The following is a 21,062-nucleotide window of genomic DNA, read 5'->3' as shown; positions in this document are numbered from 1 at the left end:
TAGGCGCACACACACACACCATCTCCTGTATAGCATTGCTGTTGATCTAAATTCTACTTGAGTGGTTATTATCAGCTTTTAATCTAAATGAATGAATCCACCTGAAATGTTTTAAGCACTGAAACTAAAGAGTTGTAATCCAAACTGGAAAAATGCCAATGTGTGAAAGACTTAATTAGAACACTATCCTAAAAGCAGCATGCCCTGTTCATTTTGTGCTAACAAGTTTTTTCCTGAAATTGAGTATGTTGTGTATCATTTACTTTTCAAGTGAAACTAAATTCCCGCTCTCATCTTCTAAATGTTGATGCAAGATGCAGGTAAACAAACGTCATGTGGTGTACATGTTAGCATGTGGTCGCATTGGTTATATACGATTCTGTGATGTGTCCGGAAGCAGCAGAGCAATTCAAAGGGCTTCATCTCCAAAGCGATGTTGTTACAACTTTGTCCGACATCTAATTTGAAATTTTCGCTGACTCCAACAGATGACGTATAAAGCAATATCTAATACTCACAAAGAATTAGTCTGTTAGAGCCAACCTACCTATACATCAACTTAAGCAGTACAGATTATTCAATATTTAATGTCAGTTAATGAGCATTGCCCTCTGAGGGCTTCTCTAAGGCACAATACACAAGTCCTACCTTTTCCTCATCTCCACTGTCATCTTCCAGCCTCATGTGATTCACATTTTATGCATGTGACTCTTAAGGTTGTTTATTTGCCACAGCAATTCTGTCTCAGAGAAAGATGTTAGTTGAATCAAGAGAAATAAATAACTGAGAAGAACCTCACCTGTGCTGGAGTATTGTGTCTGTCTCTTCACTGTGTGTTGTACAACGTGTGTTTCTATCCTGCGAACTCACACATTTGGCCTGTGGGCATGTGTGAGGAGGCACCGTGCTCATGCTCAAAGGCATACCGATTGCTTTGCGCTACATTTCACCACTATATGAAATGTCCACAAACCATTGCAACCACTACTACATTTATGAGCATTAGTAATGACTAGCTAGTTTCAAACTACTTAGTTTACTAGCTATGTCAGGTTGCACCATTAAGGACTATCTAGTGAAGACATGAAAAACTGACTTAGACTTATTATTTTAAAATGAGTAGGAAACATCCAATTATACCTCATTTTAATTTATTAGACCAACGTCATTTAGTCTAACATTGGTGTGAAGTGTTGAAATTTATGTGAAATGTCACTTCAAATCTTACCAGGTTACATTAACCAGCATTTCATCAGACTATCCACCATATTCCATTCCCTCTTTATGCTTTAAATGTGTTAGCTTGCTAATGTTTGGTTGTTCGATGAGCTACATATCAAAATTTAACAGCTAATTTCTCTGTGTGAACTACTCTGTGGTGAAAACCGTTTTAATTTAGTGATGCGTAAATCACCACCAAGCAAACACTAAGGCCAAGTTTGAACTTACTTGCACAGCTGGTGCAACCAGCTCCACGATATCAGCACCTGACTACTTAGATTACCTTTCCATATTAGCTTGTACAATGCCATTTGGTTAAAACACAGTGCTTACACTTCAAATGTGACAGCACAGCTTCACTGTTGCATCAATCTTTAAAGAAAATAATTGTGATGGTATCCAGGCTGGCTGGCACCACATGAGTTTTCAAAAAGAACGTTCTTCAAACACAGCTTGTCATCTTGACTTCTCTGCAGGAGCTCACAGCATATCATAAGAAGGTAAATTTGAAAAGCAAGCAGTATTATATCAAACAGGCTCTCGGTGTGCAGGATAAATAAAGCAGTTCATAGGCTTACTTGGCCTTAGCTACTGACACAGAGGTCAAACCAACCTTTATTCACAGTTCTTTTTGAACAGCCTGTAATTTATAAATGTAGACTGTGAGACACTTAATTATAATCAAGATCGTTCTCTGTCACAGTCCCTTGGTCTGAGTGCAGGTTAATGACACTGTTGCTAAATTGAATGAAAAGGATTCAACAGAATGTTATAAATACAGTCACTCGATGAAAAACTAGTCTGCTGTATTGGGGTTTTCTGATAGGACACAAAATGTCATGTTCGCTGACGTGTGTCACTTTTGAGTGCTGCTGGTCGCGGCCGGGCATCGGTGCCTGAGAAGACGAAGCCCACGGCAATCGCCTCAGTCGTGTCCTCCCCCAGCTACTCTCCCATCGTCCTCCTCTCCTCATCTACGCTCCCCTCTCACCTCCTGTCCTCACTGGACATCAACAGTCATGCCATAATCAGGGCTGCTGGCGAACTGGATCTTACCATCTGTTTCCAGCTCTTCAAACACTATGACCTGTAATAAAGAAAAAAAAAAGAAAAAATACCAGTTTAGCCGAGGTCATGAAAGGACAATAAGAGTGGGTGGTTGTGCGCTAATATATATATGCACACATCCAGAAAAGAAAAGTTGGGAAAGGCAAGAAGGAGAAACACAGAGGTGATGAATATAGCTATACAGTAGCTGTATACTGTAACTTTTCCGAATCAGTGGAGGCGAGGAGCACATGACTGAAGGAACTCAGGACTGTACTCAGAAATCACATGAAATCATCTGCCATGGATGCACGGCCCTTTATATGAGCCATTTCAAGGTTTTTCATTTGCATCTGGAGCCACATCACAATACACAGTGATAGACATTGAAGCGTGGGTGATTATAAATGGATTGAACACAGATGAAATCAGACTTATGACCACTGAGGTAAGGCCATTTTCGTTAGTCATGTTACTAGTGTCACCTGTAGGCCAACTGTCATCCAATTTTGGAGAATTCGCTCACAGCTGAAACATAATTACATGCAGAATTGAAATATATGATAATTGGTTAATAGTTTGAGTGTTTTATCAAACAAAAATGCTACACATTTGCTTGTACAAGCTTCTACTGACGATATGATGCTTTGCTTTTATATCATAAATAAATGTTTTGGGGGGTTTTGGACAAGACATTTGAAGATGTCATCCTTAGGCTCTGGGAAACAGTGATGAGCATTTTGAAGACAAAACAAGTGATTGATTAAACTACTAGCTTTCTATTTCAAAGACATCCGGAGGAATTTGGAAACCATTTTTCATGGCGATCCAAACATGTCATGTTCCAACTTTCGCCAAGATTGGATGAAATTGGCGTTACAAAATGTTTTGCAAAAAACTTTGAAATGTTGGAATATATGAGCATGCAGAAACTGTCACCTATATATCACTATAATGTGTTATATAACAAACATACAGGACTGAAGACACCCTTAGTGAAAGGTGTTCCTGTACAGAGCTTTACATCACTAACAATGCTGAGATTAAATCATCAATGCTAAAATGTGCTAAAGTAACTTAGATAGTATCTCCAGATATTGATAAGACAGAAGGTTCTGTACCTGGTTGTCCCCCCTGTGAAGCCAGGGTCCTGGGACATAGAGAGTTTGCTGAGGCCCGATGGACCAGTAGCGTCCCAGATTCTTGCCGTTAATAAATACTACACCTTTGCTCCAGCCCTGTGAACACAACCAGTAACTGTTCACCAAGACAACAGGCAGGTTCAACCAATTCAATGCTGATGGGTTAAAAGAAGAAACATGCATCATAATATAATTTGCATCTTTTTCTTAATACATCCTGGGTTGTTGTTAATTATAGCTTCCCTACATCCACTTCACTGTGAGCCTCAGCACTGGAAAACTGTGGGAAAGTTATAAGCTTAAAAAAAAAAAATCGCCCATGAGAAATATGCAGTATTAACAGGAGGGAAATGATTGGTCAAGAGGCACTTGACTTATTCAATCAATAAACGTTATGTAGAATTGCATAAAAAGTGGATCATCAGCAGAACATTTTTCTGTAAAGAGCCTTTTAAGATGTTCTCTGTTCTCACTACTGGAGTAAATTAAATAAATATTATTGAGTACATATCTTCAATTAATTATAAGTGAGCACTCAATGAAACTGCACAAACAGCTCTTGCTCAGGGGACTTTTAAAAAAGAAAAAATAATAATTTACAGATGTTTTATTAAGCATGAAATAAAGACTGCTTCAGTCAAAACAATGACCATATTTCAGTTTTTCTGAAGGAGGTATGGTAACTAGTAATAGTGTAAGCTAATTGTATATAATAAATCCCTATCGGATCTGCAAAGGAGAGATTCCCATGTTGATTGTCAGCGTGGTGGAGACAGCTTCCTGGAGCAGAACTGTCTGAATAAATATCAGTCCTACTCTACCAAAGATGTCTGTCTAAAGCTCAGGTAAAAATAGCTTACCAAAACAATATGCAGTATACTATACAGAGCTTGGAAGTATGTTAATGAATACTAATCTACGAAAGTATAGACAGCTTGTTTTCAGTTAAATGTAGAGGAAGTAAAACCTGACGTTCATGTAGATTTCATGAACTTAACTTGATCTTTTTAAACTTTCATTTCCATTGGGGGGTAAAATCAACAGTCAATACACTGTAATGCTATTCAATAATACCGCCCTGTAACAAATACACGTTTATTGTTCCAATTTGTGCTAAGATTTTGTCAAAGATGCACTGTATAAACTTGATGTCAGTTTGTGAGTCTGTTGTTTGTAGTGCTGCTGTGCTGGATTGACCTGGCTGTCCTACTCACAGGGAGTTTGATGAAGGTGTCTTTAGGAAAGCTGTTCACGTAGAGTCTGGCCTGGAAAAAACCAGGGAAGGAGGGCCGCTGACGCATAGACATCCAGTGGCCTGAACTCTCAAGTCTGTAAACGGAGAATACAATATACCCAAATACCCATTACACATGACACTTTTCTACTGTATGTTTCACGACATGAAAGCACAAATCTCGGCTTTGTAATGTATTTTTTAGATACATTGTGCTGCAATTTTTATCAAAAGAATCCAAAGTCTTGACTTTTAGGTGGCCAGCCAGCAGTATACAGTTTATCATGTCATTCGTATTTATACAGTAAGTGAAAGTTTGGACATGGAAGCCAGGGGAAATATTCAGAATCATTTAGTTTTGGCTGTACAGTAGGTTATATTTTGCCTCAAAGTAAATTCAAAAGGTTGCCATGATATAAGACTGAAATTCCTTCCTCGGTTATGCATTTTTAGGGTTCATTCATACAACGCTTCAGGCCTTGACATTTTCAGGATGGTGCTGAGGTAAAGAAATTGCAATTTCTCAGCACAAAAGACACAAAGGAGGATTGAAAACATATCTAGATTGGCGACTAAGTCGAAATATAAACCTTTAAACAAACAATAAGGACAGCTAATCCTACCGACCCTGATGTTTACTATCTGTGCAACAAATATGACTTGCAAACAGATCGTAATCAATATAAGGAAACACCTAGAAATGATGAATATCAACAAAGATTTTGTGATTGGGAAGGGTTGTGAAAGATGTTTGACTTCAACCTGGTGTTAATGACAGTAATCTTACATGCTATTAGTAATGTAAAGGAAGGCATTATAATCTTGTAATATGGAAACATCATGAGGGAAATGCATTTGCACCTTGGGGTGAACTGCAAAATCACCTTATAATGCTTGGCTGTTGTAGAGAAATTATCAGACCTAATGACTATTATGGGATTTGTGCCACATTAAAAGGTCCCCCACCATGTTTAACAGTTAAGACAGCCCTTGGCACTCAACAAATCTGAACTTGTCTTAATATAAATCACTCAGACTGTTTTACCTTTATCCATTGCACAGCAGTATGTCCTGTGCTTGTTAGTTAGTGATGCATTTGTGTGTACTGGCTGTGAATGCAGTGTTTCAATGTACAGTTGTATTGATCCAGTGTCTCTGTGTTGATTCAATGATCTTGTCAATTCTTTGGTAAATATACTGTAGCATTAATTAACTATCCTGTTAAAGGTTTATCCATGTTGGTGTGTTTCAACATTCAATTACTGTTCTTCTTCGTTGATGCAGAAACACATCTGGAATGTGTGTACTGGTGGTTTGAGCCCTTGGAAATGTTAATTACTTTGAAATCCCACATTTAAGCTGTCAGACGCATGTTGCTCACTGAAATTCAACTTACAAAGACGTGTATTTGTACCTCCCGGTTACATGTGGTGTTTTCATCATTGTATCCACCTGGACCTTACATTTTTCCTTTATGCTTTGCCTATGTTTGAATTCTGCTAGAATTATGAAGACCTTATGCTGCAAGTAGTTACTAGATTGATCTGCTCACTTTAATTTTATTGACAAAAAGGTAAAAGGTTCTCCATCATGTTGGGCCTCTTGAACACTGACAACAGTACAGATCTTAACTGACTCCAGCCCTGTAATCTACCTAATGTGCAGCTTATAATTTAAGATGTTTAACATGAGACGTTGAACTGGAAGGCTGTGCTTTGATTTCTGCATTTTATCACCATGTTCCCATTGTAATTTTGTTAAGCAGAGAGATAATCAGATGGCTTGAATCAGGAGCAGGCAGGTGTAACGACAGATAAACACAAACATGGAAGGAAACTGGATCATAATTGAAAGACACAAACCTGTTTACAAAGCCCGGCTTCATATCCAGACTATGAATAATGAAGTCTCTGAGGACGCGCTTGTTTAACTCGATATCTCCAACAAGTCCTGAAAGGTGAGTCAAAGCTGCTTTAAGTTTTCTTATGCATCTTAAGACACTGTTAATTCGTTTCTTTCGAGGCCTCTCACGGAAAAGATCATTCAGCAAGACCTGAACATCTACAAAGCCATCAGTATACAATGTGTACCTTTGCGCTGCTCATCCAGGGTTTTTCCATAATTCACTCTTCCGCAGTTATCCACCAGTAAACTCAGAGTTCTTTTTCCCTTCAGAGGAAAAATACATAAAACATGAGAGGCATTACTGAAACACGGCAGTATTCCTCAATGCAAAGAATTTACAGAAAACAAAAGAGGCAAACATTCCTTTCAGCTGGTCTGGTTTTAGTAATTGATCAAGGCTGATCTGAGCCTGCACTTTTCTGTAAGGTTGTAGTTGAATATACAGATTTGTTAAGATAAACAGTTGTTTGAAGGTTTGCTGTTGGCTTAATACTGGGACCTCGCTGCCAAAAACATCCATCAGCATCCCCTGAAGCTTTCACATGCTGCATGTTGTTAAATATTAACAACTTTATCCTTTTGAAAGTAGCTAACAGCGGACTTGGTCTAAACTACATACAGAAGAACCAAAACACACACACAAGGTACCTTCCCATCAGGGAGTGCAAGTTCGTGCGTCTTATAATCCAGAACACCAACAAAATGTTTGTCCACAAAAACCTGGGAAGAAAAATGAAATGGAAATAGCATGAAGCATTAATATATTTGTCTTCACGTTACGTTATTCAGCCTTTCATTGAAGGTTATGGACGTCAACTTTTGAGAACTACAGGCTCCCATAACTTTTTGACATAATTACCAGAGCAACTGGTCGCAGCCTGAGCTTGTTAATTGTGCTCCACAAGTACACTGATCAGAAGGTGTGATTTCTAACAAGCGGATTACAGCTTTCGAAATGTTCTCACAAAGAAAAGTGTAACTGTGTGACTGCTGATGCATTATGTCGGTGTCCGTCCTCCTGTCTTTACCAGAGCTCTGTCTCTGACGCTGTTCCTTGAGTTCAGGGTTCCTTCACTGGTGATGGTGGTCTCATACAGTGTGTAGCCGTAAGACTGACCATTGTTATTGTTGACAGGGAGATTCTCCATGTTCACCGGCCTCTCTGACTTCAAAGGCTAAAAAAAAAAATACATGCAAATGAAGAACACAAGGGTTGTTGTTCATACAATGTACCTCTCAGAACCGCTGTTTAAATGTACCGCGGAAATAATTTTTAGAGATGTTTTTTGAAATGGTTCCTTAATGTTCGCTGTATTTAAAAGTGAAAACACTCAGAATCTCAAAACCACTCTCAATGCAGATGGGATCTTATGATGCCTGCTGCATAAAATCTCCCACTTGCGAGATGGCTTCAGTGATGATTTATCAAACCTAATGAAGCTTTCCTGTCTGGCGTTCAGAGCAATTCTTTTATTCAGCAACGTTCTTTGGCGTACCCTTGGGAGGTGCATTATGCCCTCTTCACTAGACAATAAACACTCCCTGCTATGACACGATTAACCACCTACCTCCAAACGCACAGATACAATATCAAACTCACACGAGAGAAAACGCTCTTTTTAAAATGCGGCCGGTCAGGGGCAAAGTAATTGTCGTCTCACTGGGAAGCAAATTATTGCGACGGGGAGTGAATAATTAATGTTGTAAGCAACTGCCAGACGTGCTACATCTGGATGGAATATAAATGCCCCTGAAGAGTACGGTGTGACTGGCTCAACTAGCGAACAGACATGATGACACCTTCCAAACAGGTTCTTGTAAACTTTTTTACCCCGCTTGGCAATGGGGAGATTTTCTGTTGCATTTCTACTTTATTTCCACAACTACCTGCTTTACAGTCATAAATCTGCACACTGTTAATTACTGCTGGTCCCTGAGCAGGGCACTAGTGCAGTTAGGAGAGAAAGTCTTGCTCAGGGGCACCTCATCAGCAGTTGCTCATTAAGGGAGTTACTCTTGTACTCAGACCTTCTCAATAAGTCCAGTCCTCTCACTTCTCTCACTTTCACGTCTATAACTTACCTTGTGATTTTCAGAGCTTCAATGCAGATTTTTGTATTTTTCTTTATCAAAAAATGATTCCGTAGGGGGTTCGCTTTATGTATTAGAGTAACATAAGCCGCTGTGTATCTTACGATAATGTTTTATCAGAGCATACTATTCAAAACCTGCTCAACTCGAGAGAGAGAGAGAGAGAGAGATACGGAAGTGTTTGAGGTAATCACATGCAAGTTGAAGCATCTAGCATAAAAATCACTTGTTTAATGATTTTTTTTCAAAGATAAATCTGAGGAAACAACCAATGCCAACAGGTACAAGAGCGCAGGTGACTGCAGTGATTCTCTGTGCTGGGGTTGTTTCTACCATGCAGATATGATAAGGAGCTCGTGCTACTGTAACTGTAGGAACTGTAAATACACCTCTCCTCAGGCTAGGACAGTCTTAGGGAATAACACTTGAGAACTTCATGTGCTATGCAAGGCTCTTTGAGCAGGAGAATACATTTTTCAAGTAGTACACAGACCACAACAGGCTGCACATCCACATACTTAACAGCTTATTTGAGTTTATTTGATTGGCTTTTGTGTATTACGTATGTATTAAGTATTTCATGTTTCACTCTGTCTGTCAAAAACCTTGTTATTAACACGGATGATGTTTATTATTTTTGTGCACTCTCCATTGCTCTGTAGCTTACCTTGTCAGTGAAATGCAGACTGTCCCACAGAGACAGGTGCTGCTGGATGACAACAGGCTGGTACGCTCTCCTCTCCCCAACAGAGGGCAGTTCAGGGAGAGGCTGGGCTGAAAAACCAGGAGGAAAAATGAGGGTAGACTGCAGTATACAGTTTGTATAACAATTCATTTTTTTATCCTTTATTTACCAAGGCAACCAAGTCCAAACTAACCCTCTAAGGGAATTTCGTGATGTATACATATGTCCAATAAAAAAAATAAACATGAATCTATATATTTTTAAACTTGTGAAAAATTCAGTCAGAGAAGGGAGTTAAAGATCTTTAAAGAAATCTCTTCAAACTTGCAAAGGCAAAAACCTTTGCATCTATCCATCTACATGTCACATCTGAGAGAAAGAAAGAGGGAGCCTGAAGAAAATTAAAACTGTGAACCACGTTAAGTCTAAACAACATTATGGGTATAGCTCGTACTAAAAAAAAAAAAAAAATGTAGGATGACTTACTAACTTGGCCTGTTTGACCTGCAAAACATGTCACTAAAAGGCACAAAAAAGCTATTAGACCTTCTTCTGGGCTATTAAAGCATTCTCCTGTAGGAGTCTTCATATTCTAAAAAGCCTATGAATCACTCAATACCAATCATAAAAGTAGCCTGTCCCTTGGAAACTGCTCTTAAGGCTCCTTGGGTGAGCCGTTTGCCCTCCACAGCAGCATCCAATTTGTGCTCCATGTTACAAAACAGTCTCTTTACAACAATTAACAGTGGTTGCCCATGCCCTCTAACTGCCTTTAAAGGTGTTAAAGCATGCAGAGACACCAGTGCTCCCTCTGGAAAAGGCTTGACAGCATTTCCTTATCGCCAAGTGGTAACAGCTGGATCACTTAAGGAAAGCTTCGAGGATAATGGCCAACACCTTTCTCCTAAATGGCTCTCTACAACGCTTACAAGCCAGTGCCTTTGGTAGCATATGTAATGTGTCAAATCTAAGAGGGGAAGAGCGTGCTTTGAAGAGACATCTCTATGAAACTATGTCACAGATTTGGAATTTTTCCCACAACAAAGCCACTATTATCCCAAATTATCCATATAATCCTGTGCAGAGGAGACCTTGGCGATGTGATGCTGGGAAGGAGAAACATGCTGGTTGAAATTTACTCATATTTGACATTTGACTTTCTTCACAAGAAGACTGTCAACTGATGAAAAGAATGAATACTTCAAATCAGAAAATACTTTAAGATAAACTGGTACCATCAATAGTGAGCTGACGTACTACAAGCGCACAGACAAACCGTGTAGTCCAGATGGATGTGAAGTATATTTTATATCATATACTGTATTTTTGCAGTTTTTGACAGCGTTGTAATAATAAGAAAACCCCAAAGCACATATATCACAGGTCTACTTTAAGAGCTATGTTGTTGTCAAAGATCAGTGTTAGACTTTTGACAGATCAGCCTGAATCCATGCCAAGTTATGCAAAAACATCACCACGGGGAAAAGAGTAACTGACACAATGTACATGATTTGACAACCAAACAATAATAAAATATCAAGCTGATCTAATTAAAGAATTAGGTCATGTGTTATATGTGTTTGTGGTTGCTGAGTAGAACACAAAGCCTTCTCAGACTCTGCTCTCATATCCAGGCCACTGCTCATTGTTCAGCAGACTACAAAACAGAAGGATGAATCACGCACAGGCAGCCTTTCAAACTATCTTCAATCACCACAACTCTGGGAAAATTATTACTTTGTTGTGCTGGATTCAATCCCAGATTGCCAAAAGCTACATTTTCAGTCCTGGCCACAAAACACTTGAGACTTCTGCCCCCTGACCACAAACCCTTGTTTTACAAATAGAGAAAACTGCATAAGCAATAAACATGACACAAGGCCTAGTATGTAATTTTCACAATGGGCGGTAATTGAGGGTCTTTGACTTGGGCAGAAATCTCACACACATGCACAAACACACACACAAACCCATATCTAATCCGTGCTTGTAATCATATGCAAAGTTATCCTACTTTAGCCAACAGAGAGCAGGTTCTACAAGGAGAATTAACTTAAGTGGGGAGATGAAAGGAAAGGGAGAGAAAGAGAGACAGAAGATGTGGGGCCCGTCTCGGCAACAACACACAACACTCACTGTGGTAGAGGCTGAATAAATTCCTCAGAAGATGGTACTTGGTGGTGTAATCCCCAGCCTCGGATAATGGAGCATCGTAATCTGAAAGATAATGCGCTATCAGAACAGCAGGCTCGGGAGCCAGAGAGAGGAAGGGATGCCTCTTACCGTGGCAGATGCTTTCACTGTGCTTCCCTATCAAACATCTTGAGACCGCAGCGGTCCGAGACACATTTTGGGTTATCTTGACAGAAAATGGAGCAGTTTGAGGCAAAAAAAAGGTAAAGGGCATTCAGAGGAATAAACACGGGCATGAAGACCGCTGAAGGTCAGAGGCGGCCTCCTCTACTGTGAAGCAGTTTTCAGAATACTCCTCTTTTCTCAAGGATGAGGTCATTACAATGTTACGTACCCTAGAGGAGGATATAAAACCCATTGTACCGTCTTTAATTTACATTTCCCATGCATTTCATTAGGTAATTAATTCATCAGTGTGCACTACATGTTAACATTTCACAGCAGCGGAAGGTCAGAGGCTCAGCAGTAGGGATAGCGCCATCTACAGACATTTCAAGTAAATATCCTAATATAATATGCTAATATCCTAATCACGTCTTAATCTACCTTTCCTATTCACATGTGTTTTTGAGAAAAGGCTCAGACTGTACTTAATGACAGTATTTCAAAAAGGTTTTTGTTGGATGATTATGTGCACTCCTGAGTCAAATATCTTTTTCAAAATTGTTCATGGATTGTTTCAGCCTACTTTGGTGCAGAATCAGACGGTTTTATTAAAATGCAGTTTTGTGTTGAATCCTTGCGGCATGAACCTATTTCAACCCTGACAAATCAACCCTGTATATACAATGTTTTCCTCCTAACTCACAGGGAATTTTGTGGATTAAAATGTTACAAAATTGAGGTCAGAAACAGATTCATTACACATACCATAGCTTGTTACCATGGATTTAGGTGCTGGTTTTCCAACAGCAAACGCCCCACTCATGAAGCCAAAATTTGTCCCTCCGTGGAACATGTAGAGGTTGATGGACATGTCCAGTTTGAGGATCTCTGTGACCACAGGAATCATGTCTGTCAAAGAAGTGAAAGAAATTATTTAGCTTAATTATTCTGATTTGACTAGTGGGTAAATCTGAGAATAACGAATACAAAGCTAAACATTAACAAAAAGACAAAAAATCCATTTGACTTCAGCTTTAACAAGCCAGAGCCACTGTTTCAATAATCCATCCTGTCACCCTAAATTCCACTTCACCTGAAACATCCAGCCCCACATCCTATTACAGGTTACTATAATTCATTAAGGGGCAATGCTCACACCCATAAAAGAAATGCACAAATTAGCTACCTATATTTTGCAGCAAATATAGCAGAGCAAGTCATTAAGTATTTAAATTGGACTTTAGTAGTCAAATTGAACCAACTTTAATGATTTGAATCAAGGGCATGAGCCTCAGTGAATAACAATGGAGCAGGGTGAGTGACAGAGCCAGACTGGTTTCATGGTGGTGGCACAAGCTGTGACCAACTGCTGGGTGCGTTGCAGTCTGCAGAGCACTGAACTGTCAAGGACACCAATCCCCTCTGAATATTCCAGCGTTCATTTCATAGCTGTGACACTTTCTGCATGGAGAGGGTCTTTTTTTTCCCCCATTTTCCCTTTCTCACTGAGGAGAAAATACACAAGGCACCAAGACTGCTGGCCCTGTCATTTTCAGAGCGTTTTTTCTTAAGATGTGAATGGCTGCTGGGAATGACAGAGAGTAAAAGGGAGCTTGAGGCACTGCACTGTGTGTTTGAAATGAGATGTTTCTGAGAGCACTCAAGATGGTGATAACAGGGTGTGTGACTGCCATTAATCTTAAAAATTGTGAAACAGGTGCTATCATTTATGTCACAACTATCCATTATTACCCTCCTGGCCGTAGCATGTGGACTATGTTATATGGCTGGTTGGTATGTGGATATACTGTAGAGTAAATACGAGTTGGCAGCTGGCTCTTTTACATTAATATTGTACTTGGACTCTACATACTTTTAGGGCACATACCATCAGACGGGACATGGTGATCCAACCTAAATATCTTATGGCATATGTGTTGTGACATGTAGCTGAAACAACTTGTGGATTCATTGGTTATTTAATAAACATAGAATAATTAAAATCTATTAAAATAATAAAATCTGAAAATCCATTTATTATTTATTATTTATCAATCAAAAATGCTGAACACACACTGGTTGCAGCTACTCAAATGGAAAGATTTGGTGTTTTTCTCTAATTTATATCATTCCAAATTAAATATGATTGGATTACAGACTGTTGGTCGAACAAAACAAGAAATGTCATCACCTTGGGCTCTGGGACATCGTGAAAGACCAATTAAGAGATTAATTGACAATAGAAATAACCACTATTAGTTCAGCCCTACTGAAAGTAGAAAGAGTGAGTCAAACTACATCTTTGTAAGATATTAAAAAATATGTATTATGGTTTAAAGAGAGTTTTTGACCATGTATATGTTTAAGACACTAATGTAATGGGCCCTCAGTAATTTCACTTTTGACTTCAAGTAAAATTTGCTGAAAATACATGTATGAATTTTTACATTTTTTTTTATTACTTTATCTGATCTGAATCCTTCTTCTACCACCGCATGCAGATAACGTGATATGCAGTCCTGCCAATGGTTTCACACTATTCCTGATCTCCATTGTGCCACTGATCAATCAGCAATGCACCAACTGCTAGCAAGTAATCATGGATGTAAACAATGTAGATTTCAAATTCATCCAAGCATCTGCTCTGCAAATGTCTTCTGGGGAAGAAGATGCAATTTGGTGAGAAACAGTGAATGTAAACATAGCTTTGTCTTTTTATGTTCAGGTGCAGGCAGTTAAATATTGCAGCAAACACGCAGCCTGTGACTTATAAGACATTGTAGCCCATAATTAATAGGAAAGTACACAATGATGCTGTATGTTCCCATCAACTGAAAAGTAATTTAATGCAGCCAAGGGCAAGACAATCCTAAGCACAGGTGGATACAGAGGAAGTGGGAGAGCTTGAGATGAATGTGTAACACCTCCACCTGCGTTCATTACAGTCAGTCTGAATCAGTGGAGCACATCTTTGAAAAATCCTGTACAACAACATCAAAATATATGGCCCAGAGACAAAGTTAAGAGGAAGAATCTGGTTTGTGAAACTTGGCTCCTAAGCTACCATGCATGAAAGGTATATAAATCTCTGACAAAGCCACAAAACAAGGAAGAAATGACCATATGCTAAGCTGTGCATCCCAGCTGGGCTAGCTTTAGAGAGACTGTCTTACATTCAGTCTGGAGAATTTATCTTACACAACCCCCATAGCAGTGAGTCTGTCCTCACCCTGTCTTTCCTTCCTATTCTCAGCTTGTCTTAAGCCTTTGTTACCCTAAGGCACAGAAGACTCCGTCTTACCCTCAAGACAGTCTGTTTTAACTTGAGATTCTGTATTGGCTCGCAGCACAAACCCTTACCTCTTACCTCAGTCTCAAATTAGCCGGTATTATCGACCTTCTGTACAGAAAGAAACTGTTTCACCCTCAACAAAGAATCCATCAGCAGAAATACCTGTCTTACTCTTATCAGGGATTCTACAGCTCTTTCTGAAGAAAACCTGTCTACCCATCTTAAGTCGGTCTTACCCTCAGCTGTGTACACATGATGAAGGTCCCCCCAGAGATCGAACCAGCCAGACCAGTACTCCATCACCATCTTAGGCTTCTGAGGCTAGAGGAAGAAAAGAAATGAGTTTTGGAAAGCAACACACACCAAATTAAACAAAAGATTCGTCTGAATGACCTTTTGGTTTCTTTCACTAAGTACCTTATTGCACTAGCACTCACCTTAAATAAATTGTCTTAAAGATAAAAGATATTCTTTCAGGTCTCCAACTTTTCCCTTTAAGGCAGGTAAGTAACCCACAGTTTTCATATTGGAATAATACTGGAAAGAGCAAGGATGCTAATGATGTGTCTGTTTGATGTTTGATTAGATCAGAAAACTAGCAATGACTCATAACATGGATGAAAGAAAAATGAACACTGAAGACCCAACAATTTAGGCAGAGGCACACAAATAAGACTCACTTGTATTCCATCCAGATACTTGATGTCATTCAGGTTCAGTTTCTGGAAATTGATGGTTTCTAGCGCTTCAGACGAAAAAAAGGAAGAACAATATAGTTAACACATATACAGACTGACAAATGTGCAGAACATCAGTTTGAACTAATACCAAACATGCTTTATGGAATGATTATTGTACTTAAACCCTCACATGCTTCTTTTCTTGTCTTTCAAGAACTAGTAGTAATTAGTAGTTCCACATAGCATCTGGAGCGTCCATATGAAGCTAAATCCTTCAAATCACGAGTGAATTGGCATTAAAATGGTCCAATGTAAGCTTCTGCATTAAGATTCAGCCAACGAGGCATCAGACTTCAACTGCTCACCTTGCTGTATGTATAACATGCAAATCAGGGTGCACAGTTTATAAAAATGATTTTAGAGATGCATTAAAACAGAGGAGGGTTTATTATAATAATGCCCTGGAAGATCCTGTCCTGTAATTTTGATGATGGCAATGCATGGTTTGCAGTGATAATAAACAGAAATACTCTCAGAGAGGAACAACCTTATTATGGCTTTAGAACAATGGTTACTAATGCATGTGCATTACAATAGCAGATGTGCCAAAGAAAAGAAAACAAATAAGTTTTATTTTCCGGCATCACAATGTTTATGCCAGAATACATGCAAAAAAACTTTCTGGTACAACACAGAATCCTTTGTGTGTAGAATTTGGTTCTGAACTGCAGCTGCCTGACACTGGCTCAGACCTCTTGTCATTGTGTGAAAACACAATACACCAACCACCATACTGTATATGCGTGCGTGTGTGTGTGTGCGTGTGTGTGTGTGTGTGTGTGTGTGTGTGTGTGTGCATGCATGCACAGTCTTGTTTGTCTGTCAGCCTATCTGACAATACCTCCTTTCACTCCTCCAAGCTTTAGGCCTTCCTTGTTGTCTGAGGTCAGCAGCAGCTCTGTGATGCCCCTTGACAATAACGCCTGGAAAAAAGAGAGATTATGGAGGCAACTAAACAAAGCAGTGGAGGTTCTTTCTGAAACACTATTGTTGATTTTTCTTTGAAAGAGAGTGTAAAGGAGAGTGAGGGAGTAAAGGACAGCGGGGAGAAAAAAGTAAATAATTGCACTCATCTATGAGTTATTGTTGAAATAAATATACAATTTTGTTTCTTACCTCCTTGATGAAAGACATGTACTCCTTATCTTTTGCATAGGAGCCATATTCATTCTCCACTTGAACTGCGATAATTGGGCCACCCTTGGAGTACTGCGCATTAATTAGCCAATGAATAGAGAACACATATTAGGGCCTGGCACCAGTTCTTGACCATTCCCACCCCCCAACACAGTTGAATTAAAAAAAAAAAAACTTGAACTATTTCTTTTTTGCATTGCTAACAATGGTTACCACATGGTCAACAGCAGCTAGTTATTGCAGGTTTTTAGGAGGAGGTGACAAAAACATTGCATGCAGGGACTTTTTAAAAGATGAATGAAGTGTGTATGCATGAAAAATTTAACTGGAAAAAGCTTGTCTATTTTGAGCATGTATTTTAGACATATGTTTATTATATATTATATAAATACCTCATGTTATTTTTTCTAGAATATTTTATCGTGTCAATCAAATTACTTTTCATCAATTAATCACTATTGTGCTAAAATGGAGAAGTAGGCTACCTGATGTGGAGCAACTTTCTTAATGAGATGATTAAAGAAGGAGTTGACTGCATCAGTGAATCCAGGGTAGGTTGTTCTCAGCTTCATGTTGTGATCCCGTAGTAGCCAACTGAAAAGACAATCCCAACAAAACCTTTAAAAAGGTCCACAAAAAGTAGCCTATCGCACAAATTCTTCAAAGTGCTGTGCTGTGCTGTAAACTCTCTTTAGGTTTTTAGCTATCGGAGATAATCGCACCAGCTTTGGCATGACTATCATAAAATGCAGTGCAGAGGAAGTCATGCTTCACTGCGTGCCCCTAGAAACACTCTGTTTTGATGATTATCAAATAAATATTACCTCAAACACACATTCCCTGAAGGCAAAATGACTCCAAAAATACCTACTTCCAGTCTTTTTCCCTCCAACATTCACCCCATTATCTGTCCAAATCTATTTTGATTACAGAACTAAATGAATTCATCCTTTCAGGGAGATTTGCTTGTCAGACTTAATTACTGTTCTCTCTAATACCTCACTAAAAGTCTGGTCATAACATTAGTAGTTAAGTTAAATGATGAATAATGTCCTTTATCCATAACATGTACTATAATATGTATACTGTATGTAAAGCCCTGTTGTCTTTGCATCGTATATAAACAACAATGTAAGGTGGGCCATAGACGACAGAGACAGCACACTTGAAATAATTCACACAACTAAAGTATGAATTATTTGCACGAGTTTAATGGATTTGCCTGCAGCAAAGATACCGATAACAAACAGATTACCTGACTGAACAATTCATTTCCAAGCCAATTTAAGTGATTAACTTAGCACCCCACTGGCTATCTTTAAATAATGCATCACAATGTCACTATGGCTGTGAGGCAGACACACAATATGTGCAAAGGTATCATTTAATTGTGGCAGTGTGATTTTTACCTGGGTAGTCCCCCTAAATCCCATTCGGCACAGATGTACGGACCCGGACGCAGAATCACCCAGAGGCCCAGGCTGGCTGCAAGGCGGAGGTAGGCTCTGAGAGAAGGATACAAAATGTGCAAAAGTTGCTGTCGATGGGGGCTATTTAATACCAATGCAGTCAATTTAAATTATTTACTTCAGCAGATATAAAGTGGGGACAGATAATCATTCTCAATTAAAGCAGATCAGTTCAACAGCAAATGTAATTCATTCTAAAATATTTCCCTCACTTTATTTTTTCATTTTCTGTTTCTAGCGCTGGACTTGACAGCAAGCAACACATTTGATGGAACAGCGCCATCGTAATCAATAAGTCAAGAGTCATTGATACTGACTGAATGCACAGCTAATTAATCACAAACATGTCTTGAGGGTAAACATACACCTTCTCAGCAGTATCAAATGATCCAAGACGGTGGAGCGCCAAGACCTTTTGCAATGCAACAGTGCCATCTGCAGGACTTCGTCTGCGTTCCAACAGCGTCTCAGACTTTTCCTGCACTTCTTCCCTTCAATGTTTCCTTACCCTAAATCCAGCTGATCCTCAAAGTTGAACACCCCTCGCTCAGGCTCATGTAGGTTCCACGGCACATACCTGAAAAGAAAAAAGAAAACTGATGCTTTGTGCGCTTTTGCTATTTTAATGGCAATGACTTTCAGTGGTTTCTAAGACTGCATTTGTTTCATGTCCTTCGGTGTTCTTACAAAAGTACTTAATAAAACTATGACTCATGTGTGTCTGCTTTACTTTGCTTTACACACATTTTATTTGATCTGTGTTTAATCTCCTCCAGTAAAACAACTATCTGACCCTGGTCCTTCTAGTGCTTTAAGGGACAGTATATTCAACCAGCTGTGAGTTGCAGTGGGAGCCTACGTTGTGAGCGTATTGAGGCCACAGGCCTTCATCTTCAGCAGCCGGTCTTCCCAGTAGGCTCTGGGGACACGGAAGTAATGGATGGAGCCTCCCAGGACGCGGAAGGGTTTTCTCTCCAGAGTGAACTGAGACGAGTTGGCCCTCAGACCCTCCACACGGCTCATTCTTCTCACTTCAGGGCGAATCCTAGGGGGTAAAATAACTTGTTGAACTAGTGCAACTGGATCATGAAGACATCTGAGACACGTTTCTACGATGGGAAGCGAGCTTGTAAATAAATGATGGCTTGAGCAAAATGTTTAAGCTCAGCTGCACCTGTTCAGACATCTCACGGTGGCAGAAGGCGTAGCCCTCATGTGCTATCACTACATATGAATGTAATCATAACAGGAAAGGCACAAACTGGGGTTAAGGATGTGTCCTTGCTCATCTTGCAAAGTTCAGTTATGGCTGATTATCTTGCCTTGAGACTTACATCTGGTCCACACCTCCAAACAGGACAAACTGAGGTCTAACACAATGACAGGTAACTTGTTACGTGCAGTCACGTTCATCGTCCACAGGCCAGGCAGCAGGTGAGCCAGGTGAAAGTTCACAGGCAGCAACAGAGCTAAGTACGAACTTCTGCATACATGCAGTAATATAAACAACATATTCAAGCACAGGGCAGGAGCCATGCAGAAGCGTGACCACAACAAACCGGCTGTTAACATTTCAGCGGGCGAGGTGGTATTCATCCAGAAATGCATCTTCACGCATGACTCTCATTAAAAGCTGACGCCTGGTTAGATACGACTTCCCTCAGGCTCATGTTAGCTGTTGAAGTGTTTGCCTTACCTTGTAAACTGATATACAAGTATCGCTCCGACAGCGAAGAACAGCAGGAGAAAATATCTTTGCTTTAGGGACAGACGAAGACCAACCATTGACACGCTTTCCATTAGCCAACAACAAAAACACGACTTTAGTAACGGCTCTACCCTGTGCGTTTGTGTTGACGCAAATTAAAGTGAATATCAACGGTCTTCTTTGAAACAACTCCCTTTTGCTTTCCAGTCTGGTGGACCGCCTGGAGTCCTGTTATACGACTATGTCTCATATGCTAATCCAGTTTCGCGAAACCTGTCAAAAGAAAAAAAATAGTATGAATACGCCAATTAAGTTGAGCTACCCCATATTCACATAACGCTAGGATATTTGTAACGTTACTTCCGGGATCAATAATTAAAAAAAAACGCAATATGTCCTATGAAAAAATAAATTTACTAAATTTAATTTAGTGTCTTATTGTGGTGGCGAAGAGAACCGGTGTTTGTATCAGAGGAAGCTCGCGTTAGTTGTCCTCAAGTAACTTGCACACAACTGTACTGCTGTCCCTACGAGGGACCGTCAAACAGTTACGCTGCCGAAAAAAAAACGCGTTTTTCTTTAAAAAAAACAAAACAAAACAAAAAAGATTGATTGCTTCCAGCAAGAGCATTGTCACTACTAAAAAGCATCTTGCTTATGAATGTCATGAATGTCTGAATATAAAAGTTTTGTTTTTTTTATTGCATTTTTATTGCAAGTTGAGAGTGAATATTGTTTTTACATCCATGCTTTCAATATCATTGTTGTCCAGCTCCTTTTTAGTGACGGTCTTTGTCTTGCATATGTGGGCAAAATAAATAAATACAGTATGTCCCACAGTCTCCTTCAGATGTCAGCCATCACAGTCCCCAGGATGCTTTCTAATGAGGTGCAAATTTAATTTAGTCTTATATGTCCTATTCTCACCCTCTGGTTCAGTCCATTCTTCCTCTTAACACGTCCCTAAAATCCTCTCTCCTCCCATCCATTTTAAAATTTTATATGTCTTCTTTCAACTTGCCGTGACAATATCCCTGCCGTACAATCAAATTCTGTTTTTAACATTTCATTTCTAATCACCTGCCTATTGGAT

The 21,062-nt window shown here is 39.4% G+C and overlaps 1 protein-coding gene across 1 annotated transcript; it reads right to left on the bottom strand.

Moving 5' to 3' along the window:
* Nucleotides 1–1,840: 1,840 nt before the first annotated feature.
* LOC139285243 (beta-galactosidase-1-like protein 2) lies at nt 1,841–20,061 on the bottom strand. Its single transcript, XM_070905766.1, has 19 exons — nt 19,958–20,061; nt 19,121–19,306; nt 18,770–18,838; nt 18,202–18,297; nt 17,278–17,386; nt 16,772–16,864; nt 16,497–16,578; nt 15,596–15,660; nt 15,152–15,236; nt 12,389–12,532; nt 11,462–11,542; nt 9,308–9,414; nt 7,578–7,724; nt 7,198–7,269; nt 6,735–6,813; nt 6,507–6,594; nt 4,625–4,739; nt 3,390–3,506; nt 1,841–2,308 (listed from the first exon to the last, which is right to left on the bottom strand). The coding sequence occupies exons 1-19, from the start codon at nt 20,059–20,061 to the stop codon at nt 2,222–2,224; spliced, it is 1,926 nt and encodes a 641-aa protein (XP_070761867.1). The 3' UTR covers nt 1,841–2,221.
* Nucleotides 20,062–21,062: the final 1,001 nt, after the last annotated feature.

Source organism: Enoplosus armatus, chromosome 5 (assembly GCF_043641665.1).
Source record: "Enoplosus armatus isolate fEnoArm2 chromosome 5, fEnoArm2.hap1, whole genome shotgun sequence".
NCBI lineage: Eukaryota > Metazoa > Chordata > Actinopteri > Centrarchiformes > Enoplosidae > Enoplosus > Enoplosus armatus.
The sequence above is the reverse complement of the archived record's forward strand: the minus strand, read 5'-3'. Positions and strand labels throughout refer to the sequence as shown.